Here is a 26,696-nt window from a genome sequence, read left to right on the forward strand (position 1 = left end):
CTCTCCAATGCATAGTATGTCAAAGATTTACAACAGGTAGGTTAAATGACCAGTTTTAATAAATTAGGCAAAGATGCTAAGAATCAGCAGGTTATATATATCTCTCCTTTCACTCCCAAGATATACCCCACACATATCAGAAAGTCTAGACATGGGAAAAATATTATGTGTGCAAAAGCTAGGAAGCCATGAATTAGTTTTTATGTCCTCAAGAATTCCTAACACAAACACATAAACTACCTTTTTACTGTAAATCTAGCTATAATATAAACAAGATTCTAGCATTTCTGGTGACAATCTATACCAGGATAAGTCATCATACAGAAGTCCTGAAAAGTGACAAACAGGGACTACATCATGATGTCATACCTGGGGAGAGTTTTATGTAGCTCTCTGTGTGCTTGCCGTTCAAAGGAAGTCTGTCCTGATGTGACAGAATATTTCTAGGCTGGAGATACCACCAGCTACAGGAATTTATTCTGACCCATGCCTCTCAAAGAAATAAGCAACCTTTGGGTCTGCATAAGTGGAAATAGCAGTATTTAATAGTTTCTTATCAACCTAACAATGAAAATAAAGATAGAATAATAAATCTGAAAGCAGTTGGAAGTAATGTATCTGTCAGTAACTTCATGCTAAACAACAAAAGTAATAATAAAACCACTCCACTAGTCATACATTTGAATGAAATATGGGGAAAAGATCTAATTAATAGGTCGCCTAGTGAGGTAGTCAAAACTGAACTTTGTCATTGATCTATTTTATTCATAGCTACACATTTTATTCTTTTTTTTCTTTTTCTTTTTTTTTTTTTTTTTTTTAAACGTGACACAGACAGCCTGGCCATGCCAAAAAGCTTTTACAGAGTTCAGCTTGAAGCCTGTCATTAGCATCTGCTCTCATGCACCAGGAATTGTCTTTCCTGGCTTATTTATACTGATTAAATACTTGGGGTTGACAGGGTTTCCCCTCCCTCCTCTCCCCTTCAGCTAACAATTGACTTTCAAAAATAATTTTTTTATATTGGACATAGTAACAGTTTAGTCATTTAATATTTGCAGAATTCTCATGGTCTTGCTGTCTAACACGGTATAAGGTTGATGTGTTCTTTCTTTTTTCATCTACCTACACAGAGAAAGTTTGACCTCCACCTTTACTACTTTGCTGTTAACTAAATAGTAACGTAGTCCCCAACCTCTGCTGCAGAACCTCTGTCCCATCCTTAAATAAATATGTTAAAAAAAAAAAAAGCATGAGTGTAACATAATCATAAATCTTAAAAGCCTTAAGTCTGTGTTACAGTGGCTCCCAATTGCATCTGAACTCATTTTCTCTATAGAAACTTAAGAACATCTGGAGTATGTCTGTCAAACAGTGCTCTCCCTCTCCTCCCTTACTTCCGTCTCTGATAAAATCTATCTTGAATTAAAGAGCTGACTTGATGGGAAAAGGAAAATTATGTCTACAAAACCGTACTCAGTTTCTAGTAAATCTATGATATGGACTAATAAAGGTGAAAAGCATAAAAAAAATCTATCCTCAGCTGGCAACAACTTTTTCCATAACTCACTGTAAATATTGTATCACAGTGTAGGGAATGAAATTATGCATCAAAATGATCTCACTCAAAACAAGAAAACCAATTCTAAGTATTTCAAAAGAATGCAGTAACTAAGGTCAAATAAGTGATGAGCTAAAGAGAGCATTTTTTGCCTCATCCCCTCCCAAATCACTTTCCATGTTTTTAAGTTTAAAGGGAATTTGCCCTGCAAATCACTTAGTACAAGTAGTTTTGTACAAGCAATTGGCTGGATTTTGCCAGAAGTTTTTAAGTCATTTTTTCTTGAAGTATACTCTTTCCTGTTTGTTTTTTAAAGCCACTTCTTCCTGTAATCTACTTAGTTTATGACATAAGCATGAAAATAAACAACCTTCAGGATCATGGTGATTCATTGTATAAGCTCTCTTCCAGCATTTTCAGAGAATGGATCTGAGAGTAAGAAACCTATTAATACCTTGCAGCATGTTTTATAGAGAAATTTGATTGCTGATTTTGTAAGACAAAGTCAGAATAATACTTTGAAAAACAGTTTGCAAAACAACAATTTTGACATTCCTACTTCCTTACATTGTGACAGTGCAACTATTCCTCCAGTTAGGAAGAATTTCTTCCTGTGGGTAATCTTAACAGGATGAATGTACAGACAAATGCTTTCCAAGCACTTCTTTTAACTTTAGCTAAGCACTCTGGAAAACATGCTAATTGAAACTAGCATTTAACACACATCAGCATTCAGCATAGCCAATGACTTTTGTGTTAAATATTGAAAGAGGAAAGTTATCATTGTCAGCTCATCATTATTGGTAAAGATATACTATGATGTATCACGTTTGTATGGCAAGGTTTGGTAGCAAGGGGGCTACAGGGGTGGCTTCTGTAAGAAGCTGCTAGGAGCTTCCCCCATGTCCAATAGAGCCAGTGCCAGCTGGCTCCAAGATGGACCCACTGCTGGCCAAGGCTGAGCCCATCAGCGATGGTGGTAGCACCTCTGGGATAATGTATAAGAAGTGGCAGGGGGAACTGTGGAATTGCAGCTGGAGAGAGGAGTGTGAATGTGTGAGAGGAATAACTCTGCAGACACCAAGGCCAGTGGAGAAGGAGGGGGAGGAGGTGCTCCAGGTGCTGGAACAGAGATTCCCATGCAGCCTGTGGAGGTTAACAGTGCAGCAGATATGCATCTGCAACCCATGGAGGACCTCACGCCAGAGCAGGTGGATGTGCCCAAAGGAGGCTGTGACCCCATGGAGAGCCCACGCTGGAGCAGGTTTGCTGGCAGGACTTGTGATCCAGGGGGACCCCCACTGGAGCAGTCTGCTCCTGAAGGACTGTGCCCTGTGGAAGGGACCCATGTTGGAACAGTTTGTGGAGAAGTGTCTCCCATGGGAGGGCACCCACGCTGGAGCAGGGGAAGAGTGTGAGAAGTCCTCCCCCAAGGAGGAAGCAGCGGCAGAAACAACATGTATTGAACTGACTGCAATCCCCATTCCCCATCCCCCTGCACTACTGGTGGGGAGGAGGTAGAGACTTTGGGAATGAAGTTAAGCCTTGGATGAAGCCGGGGGGGAAGGTGTTTTTAAGATGTGATTTTATTTATAATTATCCTGCTCTGATTTGATTGGTAATAAATTGATTTCCCCAAGTTGACTCTGTTTTACCTGTGACCGTAATTGGTGAGTGATCTCCCTGTCCTTATCTTGACCCACAAGCCTTTTGTTATATTTTCTCTCCCCTGTCCAGCTGAGAAGGGGAGTGATAGAGCGGCTTGATGGGCACCTGGCATCCAGCCAGGGTCAACCCACCACATGTGACTAAGACAAGACTTAGTCTTTACTGAGCCTTTAGCGTTATAGCAGCCAAGACTTACTCCTCTGTTGTGGTATTTAGTGATGCAGACAAGTCATGTTAGGAGAAATGGTTCCACATCAGGTTTTAAAGATCAATATGAACCACTTTTGCCTGCAATTGCACAAATACAAATCCTATTATAGCTTTGTATGTTTATATTATATCATTTTAGTTAAATTTATGTACCTAAAATAAAGCAATGTGATAGACATTTTTGAGAGACTGGTAACAAATGAAAGCAATTTTTCATCTATTTGTCTACCAGAAATTAAAGTTACAGCACTATTAATCCACAATGATGCCTCACTTGAACAGGTTTGTTCTGTCTAACACTGATGTATTGCAATTAAAAAAAATCTGTAATTTCTTTTAACTGTTATTCATGTTACTAAATAATTTTAAGTAAAGATTAACTCAAAATCTGTGTGCTTAAGCACATACACTATAAATGGTAGCAAAAAATATTTTCATACCTAAAATAGCAACCATTTATAGCAAACTATGTTAAATAAAAATAATTTGTAAATTACTACAGAGATTATGGAATGTATGATGATAGAAAAGCAACACTTTTCAGGGAACTGTTAAGCACGTTTTATTTACTCGTGCTTTCTGTTGCACCCAACAAGAATAAAGTTCCAGCTAGAAGTTAAGGGTTTCTGTATATACCTTCCTGAATAGGATCTGTGTCAATAAGCAATGTAATATTTTCTAACTATCTTAAGGACACTGAGGATATTAAAAGAAAAAAGAAAAAATGGCAAGAAGAAAAATTAAGAAATAGTACATAGGAGTTTTATTGGCCTGAACATAATTTCTTCATATTTTTAATGTGAATTAACTGCTCATGAAAGGTGTCAGATTAAGAACCTTCAGGCTGAAGTTATCTATACAGCCACAGACATGTAGTGCATCAGCATTGTCAGATTTCCCCTTAAAATGCACTTCTGCTCTGAAGCCGATCAGAGTCTATACACTGCTAAAGAAATGTGGGGGTTTTAAGCTTTTTTCCCTTTTTGAAAATTTATTTTAAAAATCCTGGAAAAAAAATGGAAATTGATTTTCACAAAGGAAGGAGTCCACTTCTAGTGTTAAGGGGACATCACATCACATGTATTTGTGCAAGTAAATACTTTTGTGTAATCTTACTTGAACAGCTGTATTGATTTCGATGTCAGGCACTTACAAGTGTATTGGCAGGATTTGGTCTTAAATTTTCAACCTCCCGCAGTGCATTAAGTCACTTTTTTCAGTGCAAAGCTCAGCCTCCCCAGTTAATAAGTACCAACCTCCAGAGAAGACCAGAGGCTAAAAGGTACAATTCCACAGGTGCGCAAGCCCAAAAATTTACATGGAAGTGAATGCTTGTGGATTCAACCATTATTTGCTCCTAGGTAATTATGCACATCTTCACTGGGAAGTTAACACCTAATGAGCCAAGAGGCAAATGGGAGAAACCTTTTACATGCTATGCTTTCTGCACACCAGACCTCACAGGCAACAGAAGTAATACAGCAAAATGACTCTGACTCATGGGAATTGCCACAACCACACCTTTCATGTGCTAGCACAAACCCATCTATTCCGCCCAACACAAATCTTCTGACTATGCAGAAAATAATATTCTAGAGAAACAAAAAATGCTGTCTATGACTGTCTCCCCATCTAAGAACTTAAAAACTTGCAGTGCACACCTGCAAATTTTAAGATCTCTCCCTGATACAAGTATCTTTTTGTTCACTAATAAAGGAAAAAACAATCCTTTTTAAAAAAAATCCATCAAATAAGCACCCACACTGATGCACCACAGCCTTCTGCAGTTTCATTTTCACCAGTGCCAAGCAAGTGAAAGCTGAGAACTTTTCCTGCTTTACACCTGCCTAATATTTCAGTAAGGTTATTGCCTGTAGTATGGAAATTCCAAAAGAATTCTGTAAGACCTTTGCTCCTTTTTCCAAGTGTTGTACCAACACAGTTGGAAATGCTCCCTGACCGCGTATACTCCATTTTAAACACTTAGTCCTATTACTTTACTTTCAGCATTTGAAGTTGGGCACAGGAGTGTTTACTGGATCAGAACTGAAATAATTTTGCAAATGCACTATTAAGAGGGAAATGCTGAACCATGATTAGGTTACTGGTGCTATGGATGGGTTTCACCTTGAAGTTAGAACTAACACCCGAAGTTTTCTAATATTTAGTGATATTCCAATAGGCAGCCCACTACAGAAACTGAAGTCAGCTATAAATTGCAGACAGAAATGAAAGCCACATGCATCAAAGAAGGGAGAAACACAGAATATATCAGGGTTGATGTGCCTCTTCATTTCAACAGTTAGCAGTCTGGGCAACTCTTGGGCACCTTCCAGAATCACAGGCTGGAAGGAACTTCTGCATGTCATTTGGTTCAGCTCCTTTGCAACCTCTCTGTGCAATCTGTTCTAGAGTTTCATCACCCTCATGGGGGAAAGATAAGAAGGAACTAAGGAAGCCCATAGATCAGCCTTTTGACAGTGCTACAGACAGCTATGTATAGAAATATAGTATGTATGTCAAATACATTGCAGAAGTACATTAACATTACACAACCTGATGACTAACAAAATGGGCAAGACCACGATTTGTAAATCTACATTTTCTAATGTAACTTCAAGCATGTCAAATACCTGTATCATGATTTAATTTTTTTATGTGTGGAGATCATTAAAACTTCTATTTCTAACCATACTTTTATAAATTGAAACATTAGCTACATTATGCTAGATCTACTCTTTATTAAATATATGAAAAATAAAAATCAATATCTATCAACGATAAAAGATCTGGAGTGCCATAAAGCAGATTTTGGTCATATACAGGGTGTCTGCTATAATAAGAGCCACATAAATGACCTGATATATTCAAACATGGTAGCCAAACAAGGGGGTGACAAGCAGCACGGTAAATCGCTACAGTCCATTTTCTTCAGTCACATTCAGTAGATCTTCATCTAGACATTCAAATGTGTATCTACAGAGATTCTGTAAAAATTCAAGAACTTAAAATTCAGCTCTGATTCAATCACCTAAGCAAGTGTTCAGGCTTTCTAGAAGGGACTGAGGACAACCTACATAACAATGCTAGGAGTTTTAAAAACCTACTGATGAACACAACTCAGCTCTGTACATACCAGCTGATACTGGAAACATTACTGTTTTGCAACCTCAGTGCAGCAGCCAGTGTGAGTCTTGCTGGGTACTACACATGAACTGCAAATCCTGCTCCTTAGAAAGATTTGTTAGCTGAGATGTGATGCCTTTCAGCCATGACTATGACTACTGTCATTGCTGAGCTGATTAAGGACACGATGCACTTTTGTGGGCTTGCTTAAAGACCTGTGCATTGTATTCATTGCACGATGATGACACTCTAAGGTATCTGAAAACCAAGGCATCTGAGAGCTAATAAATGAATTTAGTCGCCTGCCTTTAGACATCTGTGTTTAAAATTTGATGGTTTAAGGTAAGCAGACAAGCAGTCCTCAAACTAAGAACAACAGATTAAAAAAAAAAAAGTCCTTCATAATGGAAATCCTATAGCATACTACAGTGCAAACCTCTAATATGTTATCCCATTTTGGTTTTTATATAATGGCCTGTACAGAACCGAGGGTGGGCTTGGACACTGTCTGCCACCGCACCATGAAGAATTTTGTCTTCTGTCTACTTGGCATACTCTGCGATAGATTAAAATAGTTCTGCTTGTATCTCTGGAGATAGCCTGATACAGTTATAGAACCTTTCTCTCATAAACAGGATGAGTAGTTTGCAGTGAAAAATCCAATAATTTTCCATCCAATCAAATCAATTTTCAAAATGTTAACGTATCTTTCCATTTAAAAAGTTATTTTAAATTATAAGCAAACTCACGAACCCATGTTTCTGCTAAAAACAACTTCTAAGGTCTTTCTTCCTACACAAAACATGATTTAAAGGATTCTAAACAAAAATACATTTAGAAGGTCTTACAATGAGGCCATAGCTTCATATGCAAAATACAACATTAGTTACAGTCTATTGTAAAAATCTATTTTTGTTTTTCAAAAAAGTCAGGATTTTAAACTAGCATTACTGTTTATCCCAATGTGGTGTTAATCTTAGCATTCCAACATTTAAAAAACTGTCTGATCTGCTGTCGTTTTAATAAAAATACAGTCTGTGGCTGTGACGGCATTTGGGATAGATATGTTTTGCCATGATATTTCAGATAACCCCAACTGTGTTTCTCTAAATGCATTAAAAATTTATACAATTTCTCTTAACAGGTTCCACACAGAAAAGAGAAGATTAGGGAATAAGCTTCATCAGGATAGCACTGATGTTTATCTGTAAAGTTGTTTTCTTCAGGGTTTATAAAAATTCCTTGTCAGAAACTGCCTGAATTTCTATAGGTGTCCTATCAACACATTATATATTTTGACATAATAGCAGAGACTGTTACATTAGATGCATAAGAAAGTTTAACTTCACTACAGCAAAATAAAAATTTTATTGTATCCATACTCTTTCAGTCATGGTCCCTCAATGTATAGTTTAGCCATGTGCACTAAGTGCTGAGACATACTGACTTCAGTGGGAGTTATAACACCTCATTCACTCAATACACCCAAAAAGGTGATACTGGCTGTTGCAAGTGAATGGAGCAATCTTTATAAGATAAAGGCATGGGAGGCAGGGATTCAGAGATATACCATCCAGGCAAGCTAAGGCATAATGAAATTAAGAAAAGGCACACAGGATATTCCAGGAGAAAAATGAGGTTTTGGTTGATTTTTTTTTTCCACCCCATGGAAGGAAAGTTAAAATTTAAAAAAGGGCTTTTTTTCCTGATAATAAAATTCCTGGAGAACTAAGAGTGAGTAAAAATGACACCAGTCACCTTGCAGGCATTGCTATGGAGACAGCAAGATACCAGACATAAAAATCCTTCCAGACAGGATAGGTCAGGGCATCCTTAAATAAAAAAACAACAATAAATCCACAACAATCCCAAGAGACTTCAGGGCCTTGCTATAAACACTAGTCAAAACCTCTGCACTGATGAATATATCAAACCACTTTGTCATGTTTAAATAGGTCTGCACAGTATCTGATATTCTAGCAGCAGCGTGGCAACAACAAATGGCAGGTCACCGACCATTCTAATCACATGTCATATTTTTTAAATGCTCCCATAACTGCAAGTCAGTATAAAGTCATAAAAACTAAATTGGTTTAATAAGATCATTTTATTAAGTAGAAGTACTTTAAAAGAAAAACAAGCAAAAAATCCAGGCCCATAAACCCATTAACCTAGCAAATTTTTATATCATGTAAGCTTTCACTCAAGATCTTGCAGAGTAACCACAGAAAAGGAGAGCAACAGTTAAGTATCAAACTCAAGAACTCTTTAATAGCATCCTTCATTAATGCTGTTTAGTGTAGGGTCATGGAAATAAGTTGGCTCTCAGGGAAAAAGCAGTGACAGTTTTTACAAAGGAAATAATTCTTGCATGTCCTAACAGAGTGGGTATATGCTAGAATTTATTCTTCACTTGTAGTTGCTATACACAAATCACTGTACTCTATGACATATGCATTAAGTCCTTGGTTAGCTATAAATGATGCTCTGCAGAGCAGGTGGAATAGGAACTGGGAATGTGATAAGGCTTGCAGATTTTTGTCTGAATAATCTAACCAGAATTAGCACGTCAGGATGAACAGAAATGCTGAGTAAATGGCTCCCACGTAACTTCTGCTAGGTAGAGCTCCAGGTGATTGCCTTATATCTACGTAGACATTACATGTTACTTTTGGTCTGTCTGATGGTTGGTATTTCCAAAGGCACCCAAGAGTATTAAACATCTGAAGTCTCACACAGCTTGAAAAAGTTAATCATCCAACTCACTTGTGCTTCCTTTCACAATGAAATTTGGCTTAGCACTACGTCAAAATACTCTGAAATGCTGAGAGCTCATTTTCCTTTACAAGCTAAATCCACTGTGCTGTACCTACTCCCTTTAATACCAAGGGGAACTGTGTAAATGAAGAGACTGGATTTCTCAAACAGTAAGTTGCTCTTCAGTGCCCAGAGAAATGCAAAGTTCATTTTACAGCTAACTTAATGGATTTAGACTCATAGAATTGCTTAGGTTGGAAAAAACCTGTAAGATCATCAAGTCCAACCATTAACCTAACACTGCCAAGTCCATCACTAAACCATGTCCCTAAGCACCACATCCACACATCATCTAAATACCTCCAGGGATGGTGACTCAACCACTTCCATGGGCATCCTGTTCCAGTGCTTGACCACTCTTTCAGTAAAGACGTTTTTCCTCATATCCAATCTACACCACCCTGGTGCAACTTGCGGCCATTTCCTCTCATCCTATCGCTTGTTGTTAGGGAGAAGAGTCCGACCCCCACCTCACTACAACCTCCTTTCAGGTAGTTGTAGAGAGCGATAAGGTCTCCCCTCAGCCGCCTCTTCTCCAGACTAAACAATCCCAGTTCCCTCAGCCGCTCCTCATAAGACTTGTTCTCCAGACCCTTCACCAGCTTCGTTGCCCTTCTCTGGACATGCTCCAGCACCTCAGTGTCCTTGTACTGAGGGGCCCAAAACTGAACACAGTATTCGAGGTGCAGCCTCACCAATGCTGAGTACAGGGGCATGATCACTTCCCTAGTTCTGCTGGCCACACTATTCCTGATACAAGCCAGGATACTGTTGGCCTCCTTGGCCACCTGGGCACACTGCTGGCTTATGTTCAGCCATCTGTCAACCAACACCCCCAGATCCTTTTCTGCCAAGCAGCTCTCCAGCCACTCTTCCCCAAGCCTGTAGTGTTGCATGGGGTTGTTGTGACCAAGAGCAGGACCTGGCACTTGCCCTGTGGAACACCACTTGTGACTGGCCACCAACTGGATTTAACTCCATTCATCACAACTTTCTGGGCTTGGCAATCCAGCCAGTTTTTTACCCAGCTAAGAATATGCCTGTCCAAGCCATGAGCAGCCAGTTTCTCCAGGACAATGCTGTGGGAAAGGGTGCCAAAGACTTTGCTAAAGACCAGGTAGGTAGCATCCACAGCCTTTCCCTCATCCACTAGGTGGGTCACCTTGACACAGAAGGAGCTCATGCTGGTCAGGCAGGAGCTGCCTTTCATAAACCCATGCCGACTGGGTCTGATCACCTGGTTGTCCTGTACATGCTGTGTGATGGTGCTGTGATTATTTCTATTTCACGTAAAAAAGGAAACAAATGAGCATTATTTAAAAAAATAAAAAATAGAAATTGTGTTTAAAGCCTCTAGATAGATAGAGAAATATTGCAAATCCTTTCCAAAAAGAATTCTTCATAGTGAAAGCTATATAATCACTTAATACCTTTTCAGTATTAAAAATACTACAAAAGCAGGTGTTATGCATAATACATTTTAAGTTTTAATTAAAACATGAAAGAAAAACAACAACAAAACCAGAAAAACATAATTCCTTTCAACTGAAGCAGCATCCACTTGGTCAAGGGCTAAATTTTCTGTAAAAAGCAAGATCTGCTTTAATTTACAACTTTGCAATTCCACTGAAGTTCACTGAGGCTGAAGATAAGAGTCAACTACAGAATATAATTTGGAGGTCATGTGCAAATGGTCTGTGCTCCATCTTTCCCATCAGTATTTATTTTTTTATCTCATAATTACAGTAACACTTTCTCCTTTATCACCCTGACTCTGATATCCCCAGGAATAAGACAATGAGATGAATGAGAGCTGATCACAAGTTCTAAAATTTGATTGCTCTAGTAGAAGATGATACCTCTTAAGTCCCCTTCAGTTGTACCAAGGATTTACCAATTTCCTTTAGGAAAGGCTCAAATCTTAGAGGTGCTTAGGTCTACCACTAATGCTTATACTTTGAGTCTCAATGTTTTCATACGATGTCAGCATTTTCTTATTATACCTATAAGTCATATTTGCATTATGCCTAGTGTGAGGCATTTACATCATCTATATCTGGGTTAGGAGATAGAAACAGTATTGTTTGTAGAATCACATCTGGTATGTATTCATTAGGCAAACAGATAGATGGCGTTGATGTAGAAACCAAAATGAGTATCTATACCAGAACAAATATATATTGCATACAAAAAAAGCCCCAGTAGATTGACGTATGAAGGGAAACCTCATGACCTATCAAAATTAGAATCTCAGCCTGCAAGAGTGAAGGTAGGAGAGTTGATCAAAATTCTCTAGCTGCTAGGCATTTTATGGGAAGAGGCCACATTCACTCATCTCATTAAAATTCATGGAAATTGAAAATATCCAAAAGCCCAGGAGGGGTGGGGTTAGAAAATTTATTTCACAGAACAGGGATGCTTACTTTAAATTCACCTTGAAAGCACTTTCCCCACCACAGACTTCCTGAGAACCTTTTGATTTCTCTCCTACTTAGGAGATCATTACAGAACTTCTTTTCCTCCCTGACTAATGCACAGAGAAGGGTGTCACTTCAGCATTTTATGCAGATTATCATGGTTTGTTCCTAACTAGATCTTTGTTGGAAATTATTTCTCCTCTGCTCTCTCTCCAGCTCATCTAGTAAGCTTTATTTTTATTCCCTTCTGTTTCCCATATCTCATCCTATAGCTGTGTCATTTGATATCCTAACGGCTTTAGTGTTAAATATTATTCAACTCTGTGCTTCTATTTTCCTCTTTTTCTTTGCTTTCTCCTTTATTTTTAAATTTACTGTTGTCAGGAAACAATGACAGTCAGGCATGGGCACAATGGAGAAGGGACCTCAATCAAAAGCTACACTGCAGCATTTCTGTTGTAGATACAACTTCCAAAGGTACAAATCCGAAGGGAAAGAATAAATACTTCCTAAAAGGATGTATAAGGGCACCAGAATCATGTGAGATTTTTACAATCATCACAGTCATTTTGGTCAGGAAGAATCTGACTTCGTGAGTTTAAGTTGCCAATGCTGGATACTTGGCTCACGTGGCGTGATCTGGCCCTCACAGGTTCTGCTGCTTTTAATTTCTAGTACAAAAGTGTCACTAAGAGGAAGATGCAATGGGAAGTTCTGCACCACCCCATTTCCACCTCAGGAAAATCTGTCTCCTCTTAATAATACTACAATAGTACAACAATGTTTCTCCATGGTCAGCCACACGCCCTGCCTGGGGAACTGACTATGTTTAAGACTTAGTAATAGCTAATAAGCACAGTTTTTTCAAGATTAAACCAAGGCTCAAACATCATTTCACAACAGAAACAAGGCTGGTTTTGGCAAGTTAGAAATAGAATCAAGAATCCTAAGTTAGTTTGTTGGTATTTTTTGTTGGGTTTGGTTTATTTTTCTTTGTTTAGTTGTGTGGGATTTTTTGTTTTTTGTTTTTGTTTTTTTTTTTTTTAATAAGCTTTCTTCTAAATAAGAAAGCTGGGATAAGGTAGCCTTTTTTAATTTTTTACAAGCTTTTCTATTACTGGATAAAAATTGCCGGACACGAACAGCAGCATTACTGCAGCAAACAGCTTGCTAAGTATATCCCAAAGAATTAGCATTCCAAATAGAAGTAGCAAGCTCATGCATAACTCATCACATGTTTTTGCAAGTGATATTGATCAATAACAGACCAACAGCATTCCCCCTGAATTAACCAATCATACATAATTGGTAATAAAGATAAAAAGGAAATGTTCTTTCATGAAGAAGCTTTCAGTATTTCTGTATTAAGAAACAATTAAATAATAAAGTCTTTCTACAAACCCCTCAGAATGGTTGGCCGCTTTGAAAACAAACAGTCACAGCTATGACTAAATCAACAAAATCACATGTTGCCAAAAGATTTTGCCTTCAAAGTATTAAGATCAGATTTTTCCTCACCCTAACTCTCCCACTTTATATATCATTCACTCAGCCAGCTGCATGGCCCTCTTCCATTTCCTTGAGACAAACTCTCCAATAGTAGTTGTTGTAGAAGTTTTTCTACATCTAAGATAATATAAATATCATTGTATTTTTATAAGTGGCCTTAAAAGAGAAACTTTCTATTTATATATAAACTATGTAACATATAAGTATTTTAAGGCCAGTTATGTATGTAAAAAGAGAAACTTTTTCTATTTATCAAGCTTAAGCACAAGCTCCCCCCCTACACTGGTGAACAATATTCATACCACCAAGTCATAAGGAATCTAATGCAGCAAGCAATGTTTTTCTCTTCACTTCTGTCTGTTCCCCTGGCTTTAATTTCTCTCTCTTTCAGAATTGTATCTGGCACATGGAAGAGGCTTTTTCAATAAATCAATACTCCAAAAAAGAATGACTGCCTCAGTGTACTCCACGTATTACACAAGTTCTTCGTATACAGATAAAACCATTCACCTTATAGTCTACATTTGACATTCATTTTTAATAACAGACCTTAAAAAAAGAATCACCTGGAAAAATGTGAATCTAAAAATAGCACCATGTTAAGTCTTGTCTGTTTTGACAATATTTTTTCTGATGAGGCATAATAGCTAATCAATTTAATTTGGTTTCAGAAAGAATGATAGAATTTTGCTGTCTTCAAAGTATGCTTTTGAAAAAGAATAGCCATCTGAAAGAAATGCTGTGAGGATAAGCATGTTAAGTAATAGCTATAATTTTTTTGTCAGCAAAATGGAAGGCTACTGTTTTCAAGAAGAATGAAATTAGCAGCTTATCCATGAAAAATGTAAGAGTCAAAACTAAATTATATGCTCTTTAATAAAATTTTTATAGCATAAATACCCCTGTAGCATCTATATGGAAAACAAAACACATGATGAAACTGCTCCCCAGCAGATATACACACAAAGAACAAATTACCTTCCAAAATGTTATGTTTAAGGGCAAAATTTTCAAAACTATTTTTGTGTCTCACATTTACTCCATGAAATTAGTAAGAAGAGGAGGCAGGGAAAGGAAAGCCAAAGCATAAGAGACTCACTGAGGAATACCAACAACGAAAAAGTATCTGCATGTTTTGACAACTACCATCATCCCAAATGGCTTTGCTAATCCAGGGATAGGCCTCCTGACAGCAGCTGCAACTTGAATCAGTATGTTTTGAGCTAAGCTCTGTTCTATCCTCACAAAAACAACACTGAAGAATTGTACAACATGTACAGTTCCTAAAAACACAGTCAGTCAACATCCCTACAACATATGCTCCCATTTTACACCAATGACTTACCCAGATATTTCCATCCTGGTGGTATGGTTTCCAGTTTCTCCCTGTATCGCTATAGAGCATCCGATACTGAGTGACCCAGTCAGAACTGCTATACCTGCCTTGAGTCGCAATAGCACTGATCTGTTTCCTGTTCCCAAAATCCACCTGCAACCATTGGTAATGATCACTGTCTGATGGAGACCATCCTCCTGCACCTGTTGGGTTGGAACAGAATAGAGAGATTTAGACTCAGACACCTGCTTTGAAGTGAAGACATTGTGAAGATGCTGATTGCTAGAAGGCAGCCCAGCTGAGAGGAGTAGAATACAAAAAAAAACTTGAACACATAAAAGGGAAAGATGATTGAACTTTTTTTTTTTTTAAAATGCATCTTTAGCACAGGCTTCAAATGCATTAACTCTGTTGCCTTAATCATTTTATGATATAATTATAATGATTTAATGGGCTGCCTGCTAACGAATCAATGCCTTTGTAATGCCTTAATTACAGTTTATTAGGTTTTGCCAAATTATAATTGTTCAAGAGCTGACCAATTTGCCATGAAATCCTTTGTCAGAGTAAGCTGGCACAAATCAATAACAATCTCTGGATTTTGTATGCCTTTTCAATAACATTTTATGTTAAAGAGGTAATATAGATAAAACGGGAGGAAACAAGAGCAAGCTCTCTGCTTTCCTATGTTTCACAATAGTGCACAAACTGAAAGATCTACAATAATTGACAAAGGACCAGGTACTGCAGGGCTGGATCCAGTTTTGATCTGCTGGGTGCATAAGCTGTCACAGTTTACATTGACAGATGCCTTGCAGAAGTGTTATTGCTATTTATGGGTCTATGAATTAACTCAACAGTAATACTATTAACAATACTCTTCTTGGCCACTAGCCTACATTGAACTGTTCCAAATAAAGAAGGCCAATGATGCATAGATAAATGAAGTATTACGGCATTAATGCAATTTCTCATTCTTCTGAACTAAAAAATATTAAGGCGAAAATTGTGATTGGATACTGCAGAGAATGATAAAAATTATAATATAGATAGTATAATGATATATTTACCATAATGATAATTAGTAGGAAATAGATGAAACAACAACAACAACATCTACAATACTGAGAAGAAGAGGAGAATTGTTATATTCATAGCAAAGTTAAGGCACAGAAAATAAAAACTTTACAGATTTAAAGAGATTATAGGGGGTTTTTTTGCATTTTTTTAAGTTTGAACCAAAGAAATGACATGGCACACCATGAAATCACGTAGTCTAATCCATGGGCCAATTTTTGATGTTTTTAATTTCACTTATAGACTTCAACTGATGTCACAAACCTAACCTGCTTGCCAAGCAAAAAAACTCTTTGCTGTAGTGCATCTTACATACTCCCATCATTAGGCGGCAGCATTGCCTCAGTCTTAGACAATTCTAAAACTCATTCAGCTGCTACAGGTGTTAACATGTGCAGGTCATAGGACATTTTAATGTTGTGATATCAACGAGATCATTTGATGTCGTAAATGGTTGCCTTTCATTGTAATTAAAAGTGTAGCACGATACCGACGACATCTACCTTGTTGAAATTTTTAAGGTTTACAATAGATGTTTTGTCCCTGCACTACAGGTAATGATACCCAGTAATATAAGCATGGTTCTTTAGGGGTAGGGAATAGCATTTAAAACCCTTACTAAAAACACATGCAGGGAAAAGGATTCCCACTCATTCCAAAACACAAACTAGCTCTTATTTTTGCAGAGAATAGCAACTGCTCATTTAAAATTAGAATATAGCTTCTTCATGTCTACTAGGCCAGGCGATTGGAAAAGTTAGCTCTACTAACGTCTCAGCAGAGATGCTGTTTTCTCTCCCTGTCCTAACATCCCTGTCCAACTGGCATACCTGAGTCTGACGGCACACAAAGGATAAGAAGCTGTCCCTGTACAGAAGCCACCTTTGTAAAAGGGCCCCTTTGGTGGCTCCAGAAAAAGTAAAGTCCAAATGTGAGCATTCAAAATTTATAACGAAAACAGAGCTGATTGATAAATCCATCAATAAAATGTCCTTCAGCAATGCAGTGGTTGAAAAAGAATGACATGCTATAGCTGTAAGCTACAGAAATAGATCTATAATAAAATCGACCTTACATTTTATACGCTTTTTATTTATGCAGGAGATTGTTATGCAGGTGATTTACATTGAAACAAGAGATTTTGTTATACACTTTAAAAGAAAAGACCTTTAATGCTATATTTTTTCTTTTAGTACACTCATATTACTGAGATTAAACTTTGTCCTTCTTTAACTGATAAACATATACATTCATTGAAAACTGCACCTAGGTTTTAGAAAGTCTTCAACCACAATACCATTGAAAAATTTTGAAAAACTGAGTGCTAACATTCATTACTCTTTTTTTCTTTTTTCTTTTTTTTTTTATGTAAGAAAAGACAGAAAACATTTTTCAAATCATGCCTGGCAAAAGTTAGAGATATGTGATGCTATAGTCACATGTAGGCCAGGAGATGCAAACATGAGTATGGCAAGACAGCCTGCCCTATAGCCATTTCTAATAAGCAAGGGACAAGGCTTTTAGTCAATATTGCAGACAGCAACAAATAATATTATCCCATTGGTTTCTTGACCTAATTTTCTATCTCTGTTTTACATTTGCCTTCTGGCTTTTCCAAACAAGTAAATAAATAAATAAATAGTCAAAAGGATGAAGGATGAACACGTTGGACTATAGCTAAATGCACTGCTCAGCAGACCAGCATGGGAAGGGAACGGTGATGAGCCTGTGCAGCAGGGCAATCGTCAGCCATTCACCAGAAGCAGCCTGTGGGGATCAATTTTCCTCAACTTTCCTCTTCCTCTTTGATTCATCAGGCTGTGTAATTTGGGGGAGCTGATTACTTTGTTCATTTTGTTTGTGGCATGTGTAATCTGTGTTGATTCAAGGATTTTGTCCCTTTAGGGTCCCTTTAGGTCCTTCTTTTTTTTCTGATCCACACTCTAAATAATTTATGAAAAAGTTGGATTATATAAAAATTTCCCTGCGGTGAGATCCTTGCAAAGGCCCTGAATTCATCAGAGGAACTGAAGTAATTTGTGTCTCCATTCACTCTAAGCAGATACAAAAATCTCACTTCCCCAAAATGTGCATGTGCTCACAGCTCAGCATATCATTAAATATTTTGCTGACTAAGACCAGCTTCCCTAGAATGAAGAAGTTGGTTTGATATTGGACAGGGAACAGAGGAGTTACTGACAAGGAAAACATTTAACACATTTTGCCTTTTTAAATAGAGTAGTGAATTTGGAAATCAAACCCAATTTCCACAATATGGCATTATTTTCAAAATACTCTTACTTTTATGGCCAATATATTATGACAGTATAATGAATTATCATTAAGGAATGAACAAAATGACAGCATGGAAGTAGTTTTCAGTGAGCATTACTTTGTACTGAAACTGCAATGTGTTTGAATAAATTTATTGAATAAATCCTATTCACAGTATTAATCTTCACACCTTGGTGTAAACTGTTTATTTTTAACAGTTACAGGCTATATTCTGGATTTCATTACATGCATTATTTGCACTTCTTATTATGGCAGAAAAATACATTTTTTTTGATATGACACCCCATTTTACTTTGTGTACTGCCTTTTAATGCCAAATGCCACAATACAGTATGAAATCAATGTGAGCTACAAATTATTATAAAGTTGTCAGAAGTAAAAAATATTTAAAAGATATTAAATATATGCATATAATACAGTTTACTTTCATTAAACAGGTAAAAAGCATATATGGGGTTATTTGGTTGTAGAGGTGCAATAAATAAAATTGCACACAATATCTGCTTCCTGTTTTTATTTTTATGCTATTCCAGAATTCGATGTGATTAAACATATTCACCCACTCATTGGCCAAAATAATTGACTCAGTGACATTAACCAAGAGAGTGACTGAATACTTTACTTTTGCTGTATAGCACTCTACACCACAAACAGGGCATCTAATTTCGGCTTGAGCAAGAATGGCTGTATGCGACCCTTTGATAGTAGGTATCAGAGAACTGTAAATTCAGCAACAGTAAAATCAACATTGAGCATGTCGCCCAGATATCTCTGTGCATCCAAAAAACTTTCCTGTACAGAAAAGCCTAAGAGTATTAATCAGCAAAGCCAGCCAGAGCTTTCCTGTGGTAAAAGGCAGCTATGAAAGATTTCATAAAGCTTTACTTTCAGAACACGCTACAGGAAGTCATTTGATCTGCTGCTCCTGCAGACTGACCAAACAATGTGTAACGAGTCTACCACTGAAAAACACACTCGCTGATGCAGAAGACACATAAAACTATATTTAGAATGCTAATAACTTGTAAAACTTAAATCTTTTTATGATTTTTGTTACCAAATAAAGACAACTGCTAACAGATAGTATTACCATCACTACAACGAGAGCTGAATTATTTAAATTATGAAAACCCCTGTAGGGGAATAGACAGGGATTGGCGACCGGAAGATTACGGGATGTGACGGAAAGATAGACTCCTCCCCATAGGAGTGGCAGGAACAGGAACCGCAAGAGCTATATAAGCGTGTGACGCAGCTAAATAAACGGACATTTTGTATCCATCATATTGATGTCTGTGCATCACTGTCCCCAGGGTGGGTAGAGCCCTGTGTCCCGGAGGTATGCGGCCCAAGATAAGTTCTCCCGTAGAAGCGTACAGCTACAAACCCCAATGGCTTTCATGATATTATTGAATATTATTCTACAGGTTCATTCCATGGAACTGAAGACAATATGAAGAACATATGACACATGCAAAAGATAGCACTTAAAATATTTCTAGGAGCATAAATCAATCAAGTCCATGTGAGTCTATTTTGGCAGAATTTCATGTATACTTATGTCCTTTTAATTAATTAGCTATTTCAGCTCTCTATTCGAAGTTGAGTAAGCTAGCTCCCGTTTACTACACATAAAGAAAGCCTGTGAGATGACTTAGCCTCACCTTCTTATCATTCCCCCCAATAAGTTATCAGTAAGTAGCAAAGCTTGGGTAGGCTTACAGATTTCAGATTTTTATCTGAACTGTCATATGCTACTGAGCTTACAGATCTATAAGAAGGGACACACTGATGATTTTTTAAAATGTCTGTTCAATTTCAGTTAGAAATCTTCTTTATTTTGAAAATTTGGCACTTTACTCTTCATTCATGACTAAAACTGGAAAGATTAATTTGCTCTAGAAGAATCCACACCTGTTCATCATTCCCTACTTCAAATGACAAAAAATACCAGTACTGCAGTAAGTCTAATTTTCTACTCTTTTCAAATCAGTAATAAAAGGTGTCAATGACATGAATGAAATGAGGAGGAGATCCTTAGTCAGAAATTTCATTAGAAAACAAACTAGGAAAAGCTATAGAAAGAAGATTTAGGATTTCTGGTAGTTATAATTCAAGGGATTACTTTATCTAATCATAGAAAATTTCTGTAGCCTTTCAGCAAGGAAACAAAAAATATGCCTCTTTTAATAATTAAGCAATAATAACCCAAAACATGCCTTTTATTCTAATTATGTAATAATTAATTTATATAATAATAACCCATAACATTATTGGGAGTTTGATTCTGCTTATTCTTATGGGAAAAACACAACCCAATCTTTAAATGAGAAATAACACTTTCTAGGTCACTGCAATAGCATGAAATCAATACTGTCTGATACCTTGCTATTTTCCAAGAAATTACTTGTAATTCCTCTACATAAAAGATAAATCAAAACAAAAAGGAAAACTTTGAAATACTGAGATCAATCATTCGCTGCTCTTCAGAGAAACTATGGGCAGCCATATTCTACAGTACCCTAGAAAACAATACTAAAGACTCAAATTGCTAAACTGCATAAATCTGCCTGCACTTAGTCACCATTATGGTTAAGTAGGACATCAATGGTGGTTTCCATTTTTGGTTTGCCTTCCTCTGTTTGTCCATTTTAACATTGTAGATAAAGTCGGTCTGTATACAGGCAGTAAAGTATTTAACTTTATGCAGAGCAAATAACACCATAGCATTAAGCGGGTCTAGTCACACTGAGAAAAGTTATGCACTTACAGAAGTCTTGGATGATTAAACACTTTGCACTTCGAGCTGCCTTGATCAAGGATCACTTATACCCTGAATTAGGTAGGACCCTCTAGCAAACAGACTCCAACCCTCATACAGGACTCCAATTCTAATTAAGTAGTATTTTCCTGATATTGACACAGATAAACATTTTTTATTTCCTTATCAGAAACGGTATGCATTGTTATATTTCTTGTACTCATCTGCTGTTCTAGCTGAATGTGAATTTGTAATCCAGTCCCTGTCTTCAGGGTAGGGATTTTCTTTTGCACATCTGAAGAACTCTTCTTTCCAGCACACAACAAGGTTGATGGAATTGCAGACAAGACCATGAATGATGCTGATAGTGGGCAAACAATGAACATTCTGCTTCAGAAGAAGCAAAGGTTGACATTTAGAAGGCAGTGAACACTGAGAAAATAGCAACATGATTATAGTCACCCTCTATTTAAAATTACCTATAATTATTTTGTAAAAAGTTAATTATCACAGAGAAGAAGAAAGAGGACAGAAATGACAACAAATAGATTTATTCCTTGTTCAACAAATTAGCTTTCCATCATAGCAGCTGAAAGTTGTAAGTCTACAGAGAGGTCAGTATCAGCATTAGACTTGACTTCTTATTCTGAAAGTGTAAAACTTTCTTCTGTTTCTTTCTCAGAAAGAAAAGTATCTTTGAAATTTTGTTTCAGAACACTCTAAAGTGTTCTTTAAAGGCTGCTTCAGAACTTTACGTGCTACCTCTGAAAGGCTGAAGTAGCACACCAGCCTACCCTGTGTCCGTTACAAGTCACTAGGAATGTTTCTACTAATTTCTAGTGGCACATACCAGTGTCTTCCCTTGGTGTGGCTTAAACTATCTGATAAAGTATATATATATTTTTTAAACTATTTTATACAATTTTTACCTTTTTTTTTGGGGGGGGAGGGGCGGGGAGGAAATAACAATTAGCTTTTATTCACATTAGCATATATTTTTTGGACATTGTTATACTACTCTTAGAAGACTTCCCCTCTACTACAAAATAGACAAGGGAGGGTGGAAACCTAATTATATTTCTTTAAATTATTTCTTTTTAATTTACAAACCTGAAAGTTAAAAGTAGAAATAACCCAAGGGATAACAGTAGTTATCAGGACACAGTCCACACAGATCTTTTTCAAAAGAACAGTAAAATCACTGTATTATTTTTTAAATCCCAATAGATCTTTCTTACAGTAAATGCAATTAAAATAAATCCCTTGATGTAGTGTCTGCTGCTTAATACCCACTGCTTCCTAGTATATCTTAACTGAGCACAAACAACATATGAGGGAACGAATGATCAATCTGCCCTAAGGAACAGTGCTGATTATCTAACAACAAAAATGATGCAAAAGAGATCTCATGGTTGTCATTCACAGTTGTCAAACTCAAAACAGTGGAAAAAAATCTTACGCCAGAGGAGTCTCATATCTTGAATCTGCTGTTGGGGAACAAACACTTTGCAGCTTTGGTTATTTTAATGAACACATCACTTTAAACTATGCCTTTCCCATCTGTTCTGCTTTCTAATTACATATGCAAAAAGAAGCTCATTCACAACTGCATCCTAATGGAATCTTAAACAAAACTTGGATGAGATTTAAATATTCTGTGCGCATCATCTGTATTCAAAGCTTCAAGCAGCTTCTTTTTCATGAGGTTTTTTCTTGTTTGCTAGACAGAAAGTTGAGGCAAGGCAATGGATCACTGCACCCTGGTGTACAAACCCCTTGCATACAAAATAACCACAGTGGCATAAAAAAGACAAGGAAGAGAGTATAGAGACCTCCCTTTCCTCACACCCCCTTTTCAAGTACCAGGACACAAATCTTTCATTGCATGTTTATGCATTGCAGCACTGGGGTTTTCCTAACAACTCAGGTCATATCCCTGGCAAGAACTAGCAAGTGTATAGCTAATGGATAGCAGACACTGCCTCTGCAGTGTCTCTGCTGAGCAATCGAGCCCAGATTAGCAGATTCTTATCCAAGATTTTAATGATGGTCAGATCAGATATAGTGAAGTTTTACTGACTGTGATTGAATAGCATTTACAGCACTTTGAAATCCACATATAAGCTCATTATGACAGTTCTGGTAGTTTCTTGTGACTGTTGTGATCCCTCCTTAGTAGAGATGACAAAGAAAAAGGAAGTAAGGTATTCCTACACCTGATCTATACCATTTCAGTATCAACGAGATGGTTAAACACTTTAGTCACCTAAATTGTCCTGTTCCCGTTGGTGCAGTCCACAAAGTGGTGGAAGGCAAAGCTGAATTTCTGTAAGTTATGTAGTGATGTTCCAGCCCATCTTGATTAATACCTTTTCCCCTCAAATGATTGTACATGAAAGCTGATTAAATGCCATAATTCTGTCTTAGATATCTTGTTCTGTGACAAATCTGCAGTGACAGAAGATAAAAACTTAACCTCCTGTCTTGCAGAGACTTGCTGTGTGAGATCCTGTAGTGAATACAGTTCCTACCTTTGTGCTTCGGTGTATACCAGTGTTCCAGTAATGTGTAAACACCACGGCCTTTAAATGCTCACTGTTAACAAATAAAAGCTACATGACTATTTCATTATTCTCTGTTTTCTATCTATGTTTTTTAACTCCAAATCTCCTGGTCTGTGTCTTCCCTGAGAAATTTTTCTGCCTTGAAATGCCCTGCTCATAACATACTCCCTCTGGCCGTCAAATGCCCTGAAAGATTCTTAGTGCAGCAAGTACAAAAAATGACCTGGCCTAGGCTCCTGCTGTTAAATACACCATTTATGAAGTCCACCTCTCTTGATGATTGCCAACAGTCAACCTTTGCTTGATGCTACGGATGTTTGTAACATCCTCTTGGGCTCAGCTCCTGGACTGCTACAGAACCTGAACAGCACTCACTTTTCTTTTCTTTTTGTTACTCTTTATCCACTTCTACCAGGATTTTTTGTCTTGGCTTTTTTTAAAAGCTTCTTTCATTGGGATTGGCAAGAAGAAAAACATTCAAGAGTATGCTCAGGTTGAAGACTTTCCCCTCATGATTCCTATCCAAGTTAAACCTGCTTTTTCTCTATACAGATGCCTTTTACATCTGCACAATTTCAGACCTGAATTCCCATTTTACAGGTATTTTTCAGAAGCTGGTTTCAACCCACATGGTGATGATTTCTCAAAACTGAGAACTGTTAATAAAGCAGTCTGAATTTTTTTTCTGACTACCTTATTCCTTTCTTTGAGAGCTAGGGTGCTAAAATCACTACACATTTTGATAATTTCCCACAGAAATTATAAGTAAAGCTAATGAAATCTCATAAAGAGGTTCTCTTGCTGAAACGAAATGACTGAGAGCAGAAGAAAAATCAGGCAGCTCTACTGAAGGTTTCTGAATACTTAAATATCATTATCTGAATCTTTTCTGTATGCAAATTGCCTAGAAAATTAACAGCTAGAGGGAGCTATACTATTCTCTTATTTGTGCCAACACTGTACTACCACTGACCCAATCCTGAGAATCGGACAGGACTCTTCCGTACCTTCCTCATTGATTAGCCACCGCTTCCAATCACTTCTGTGAGACTGACCTTTATTGTGATATTGCAGGAGCTCTGATATTATCAGTGCCATGCATGAATACAAGTTACTGATACTGTTTAATCCATCTTTTTAAATGTGCTTCCCTCTCCTGTTTTTCCTTCAACAAACAGGACCATAGAATTGTTAAATATTGTGAGATGAGTTTTGAAATCTAGTATGCAGCTGATTCAAGGCTTGTAGGGGAATAGACAGGGATCGGCGACCGGAAGATTACGGGATGTGACGGAAAGATAGACTCCTCCCCATAGGAGTGGCAGGAACAGGAACCGCAAGAGCTATATAAGCGTGTGACGCAGCCAAATAGACAGACATTTTGTATCCATCATATTGGTGTCTGTGCATCACTGTCCCCAGGGTGGGTAGAGCCCTGTGTCCCGGAGATATGCGGCCCAAGATAAGTTCTCCCATAGAAGAGTACAGCTACAAAGGCTTTTGCAGTTTTTATGCTTTAACAAAGCTACAGGATAATTATTTTTTTCAATTAATGCACATATTGCAAGCAGTACTCACATCTTTATTCTTTCTCTCCATTAAGAAAGTATATTATATTTTTAAAAATTGCTCTGTACTGCATCCATTTTGATGATGAAAGCTCATATTATGTCTTCTATTTTGCTAATAGCAAAATATTTATTGATATCATAAGCAGAGCTGCAACAACATGGGAGTAAAAATTTTATTCATTATTTTAGTATGCAAAATTACATGTTCATTTCAAGACAGGAAGGTACCACAGCAGAATTCAACTTTCTAGGGCAACGATTTTCCTGAAGTCTATGGTAAACTACTAATAAATATTGTCTATTCCCTAACGAGTTTATACTCCTCAGAGCCAAAACATAGCACCATATATAAAATCATTATAATCATGTGAGACTGTACTAGGGGAAAAAGCCGGCAGGAAAAGTTAAAATTATAACGCTACTAAAAGTAACAGTATTCTTATCAGTGGCATCAAATGTTAATTCACCCACATGGAATTAACTAATCTGATACATTTTAGACACTAACCAGGGAATGAAATTCTGCCAAGATTTTTATTCAATGTAAATTAATGAGAACTCAAAGTTCATGCAGAAGAGCATTTCGAAAATTAAACTATAATAAATTAAAAGCCCCAAATGCATACTCCAACCCCTGTTCTTTAAAGTTGAACCTACAGAAGGGAGGAGAATATGGAAACGCTAGCTTTAGAGTAGCAAGATTCAGCTTTTAGGGTCTGGGGGAGGATTTAAAGCAGGATTTAACTTCAGGTGCCCTGAATCATCCCCACTTCTCCCCCTGCCTCCCTTAGCCCTTTAAGGCTCTTAGGATGGCATGGCTCCCCGGGCTGAAAATTCTCTCTCTGCAGTTTACATGCTCTCCATTTAAGCTGTTCAGGCTACAGATTGAAATTCTTGTTCTGAATGCATTTTCTTCTACACTGTCATTCAAGACTGCTGAGTGTAACACTGCTGAGAAAAACTAACTTTTGCCTGTCCAGACCAACTCATTTTAGCCACCTCGCGTCCAAAAGGAAAATAATCCACCACCTCAAACAGCTGGACTCCAGATCATACCTAAATAACTTCTGTCTATACAGAGCAGCAGTTGGCAGACGAAGAAACAGCCACAGCTACAAAAGCAGTGTTCAGGACAGAAATCATCTAATTTGGCAGAAGTATTGCCCAGGCAAGCAAAGACCTAAGTGAGGATAAAAATAGCTTTGTATGCTTTAGTTTGCCTGTCTGTAAGCCACTGTAACACATCATTGGCCTCACAGAGACAACTGTGAAAATCAACAGCATTTTGAAACTTTATGAAAAATTCTGTTATGCTAAAGCTAATAATTTCTCCTACTTTACCATACGTGCACAACCCAAGGCTCTATCCCCATAGAGCTGGCTGCTCTATCCTTATAAGGATTACATCCTTCTCTTCTTGAATAAAGCTCATGATTTCTCCTGCATGCTGGAATAAGCAAATCTTCAGAACAGTCTTCAAGGAAAATTCCATTTGCTGAGCCTAGACAAGGATGCACTACTGCAGCTCAAGAGAAATTGTCCAGGGACATCGACGCAACTGTATGTCAGCTCTTCCATAACTTCTGTGCTCTCCTGATTAACTCTTGTATTGAAGAAAACCACTTATCACAGACAGCTAGCCCTTCTCTACTTCCAGCTACATGGATACCATTCCTACTGAAGACAGACGGATTTTCCTTATGGCATAAGCCCAGGAAATAAGTATGCAGCAAGGGCTTCTAAAGCACAAACCACTACTAGCTAAATCACTACTTCTGTAAAAA

At 37.4% G+C, this 26,696-nt stretch overlaps 1 protein-coding gene across 1 annotated transcript in view; it reads right to left on the reverse strand.

The window, feature by feature from the left end:
* The window catches only part of CNTNAP2 (contactin associated protein 2), a 1,195,621-nt gene that overhangs the window by 764,874 nt on the left and 404,051 nt on the right, over positions 1-26,696 (reverse strand). Inside the window, exon 3 of the mRNA XM_064443813.1 lies at positions 14,654-14,847. Coding sequence (XP_064299883.1) covers positions 14,654-14,847 — 194 coding nt within the window. The remainder of the gene's footprint in view (positions 1-14,653; positions 14,848-26,696) is intronic.

This window comes from Phalacrocorax carbo, chromosome 2 (assembly GCF_963921805.1).
Source record: "Phalacrocorax carbo chromosome 2, bPhaCar2.1, whole genome shotgun sequence".
In the NCBI taxonomy this organism is placed as follows: domain Eukaryota; kingdom Metazoa; phylum Chordata; class Aves; order Suliformes; family Phalacrocoracidae; genus Phalacrocorax; species Phalacrocorax carbo.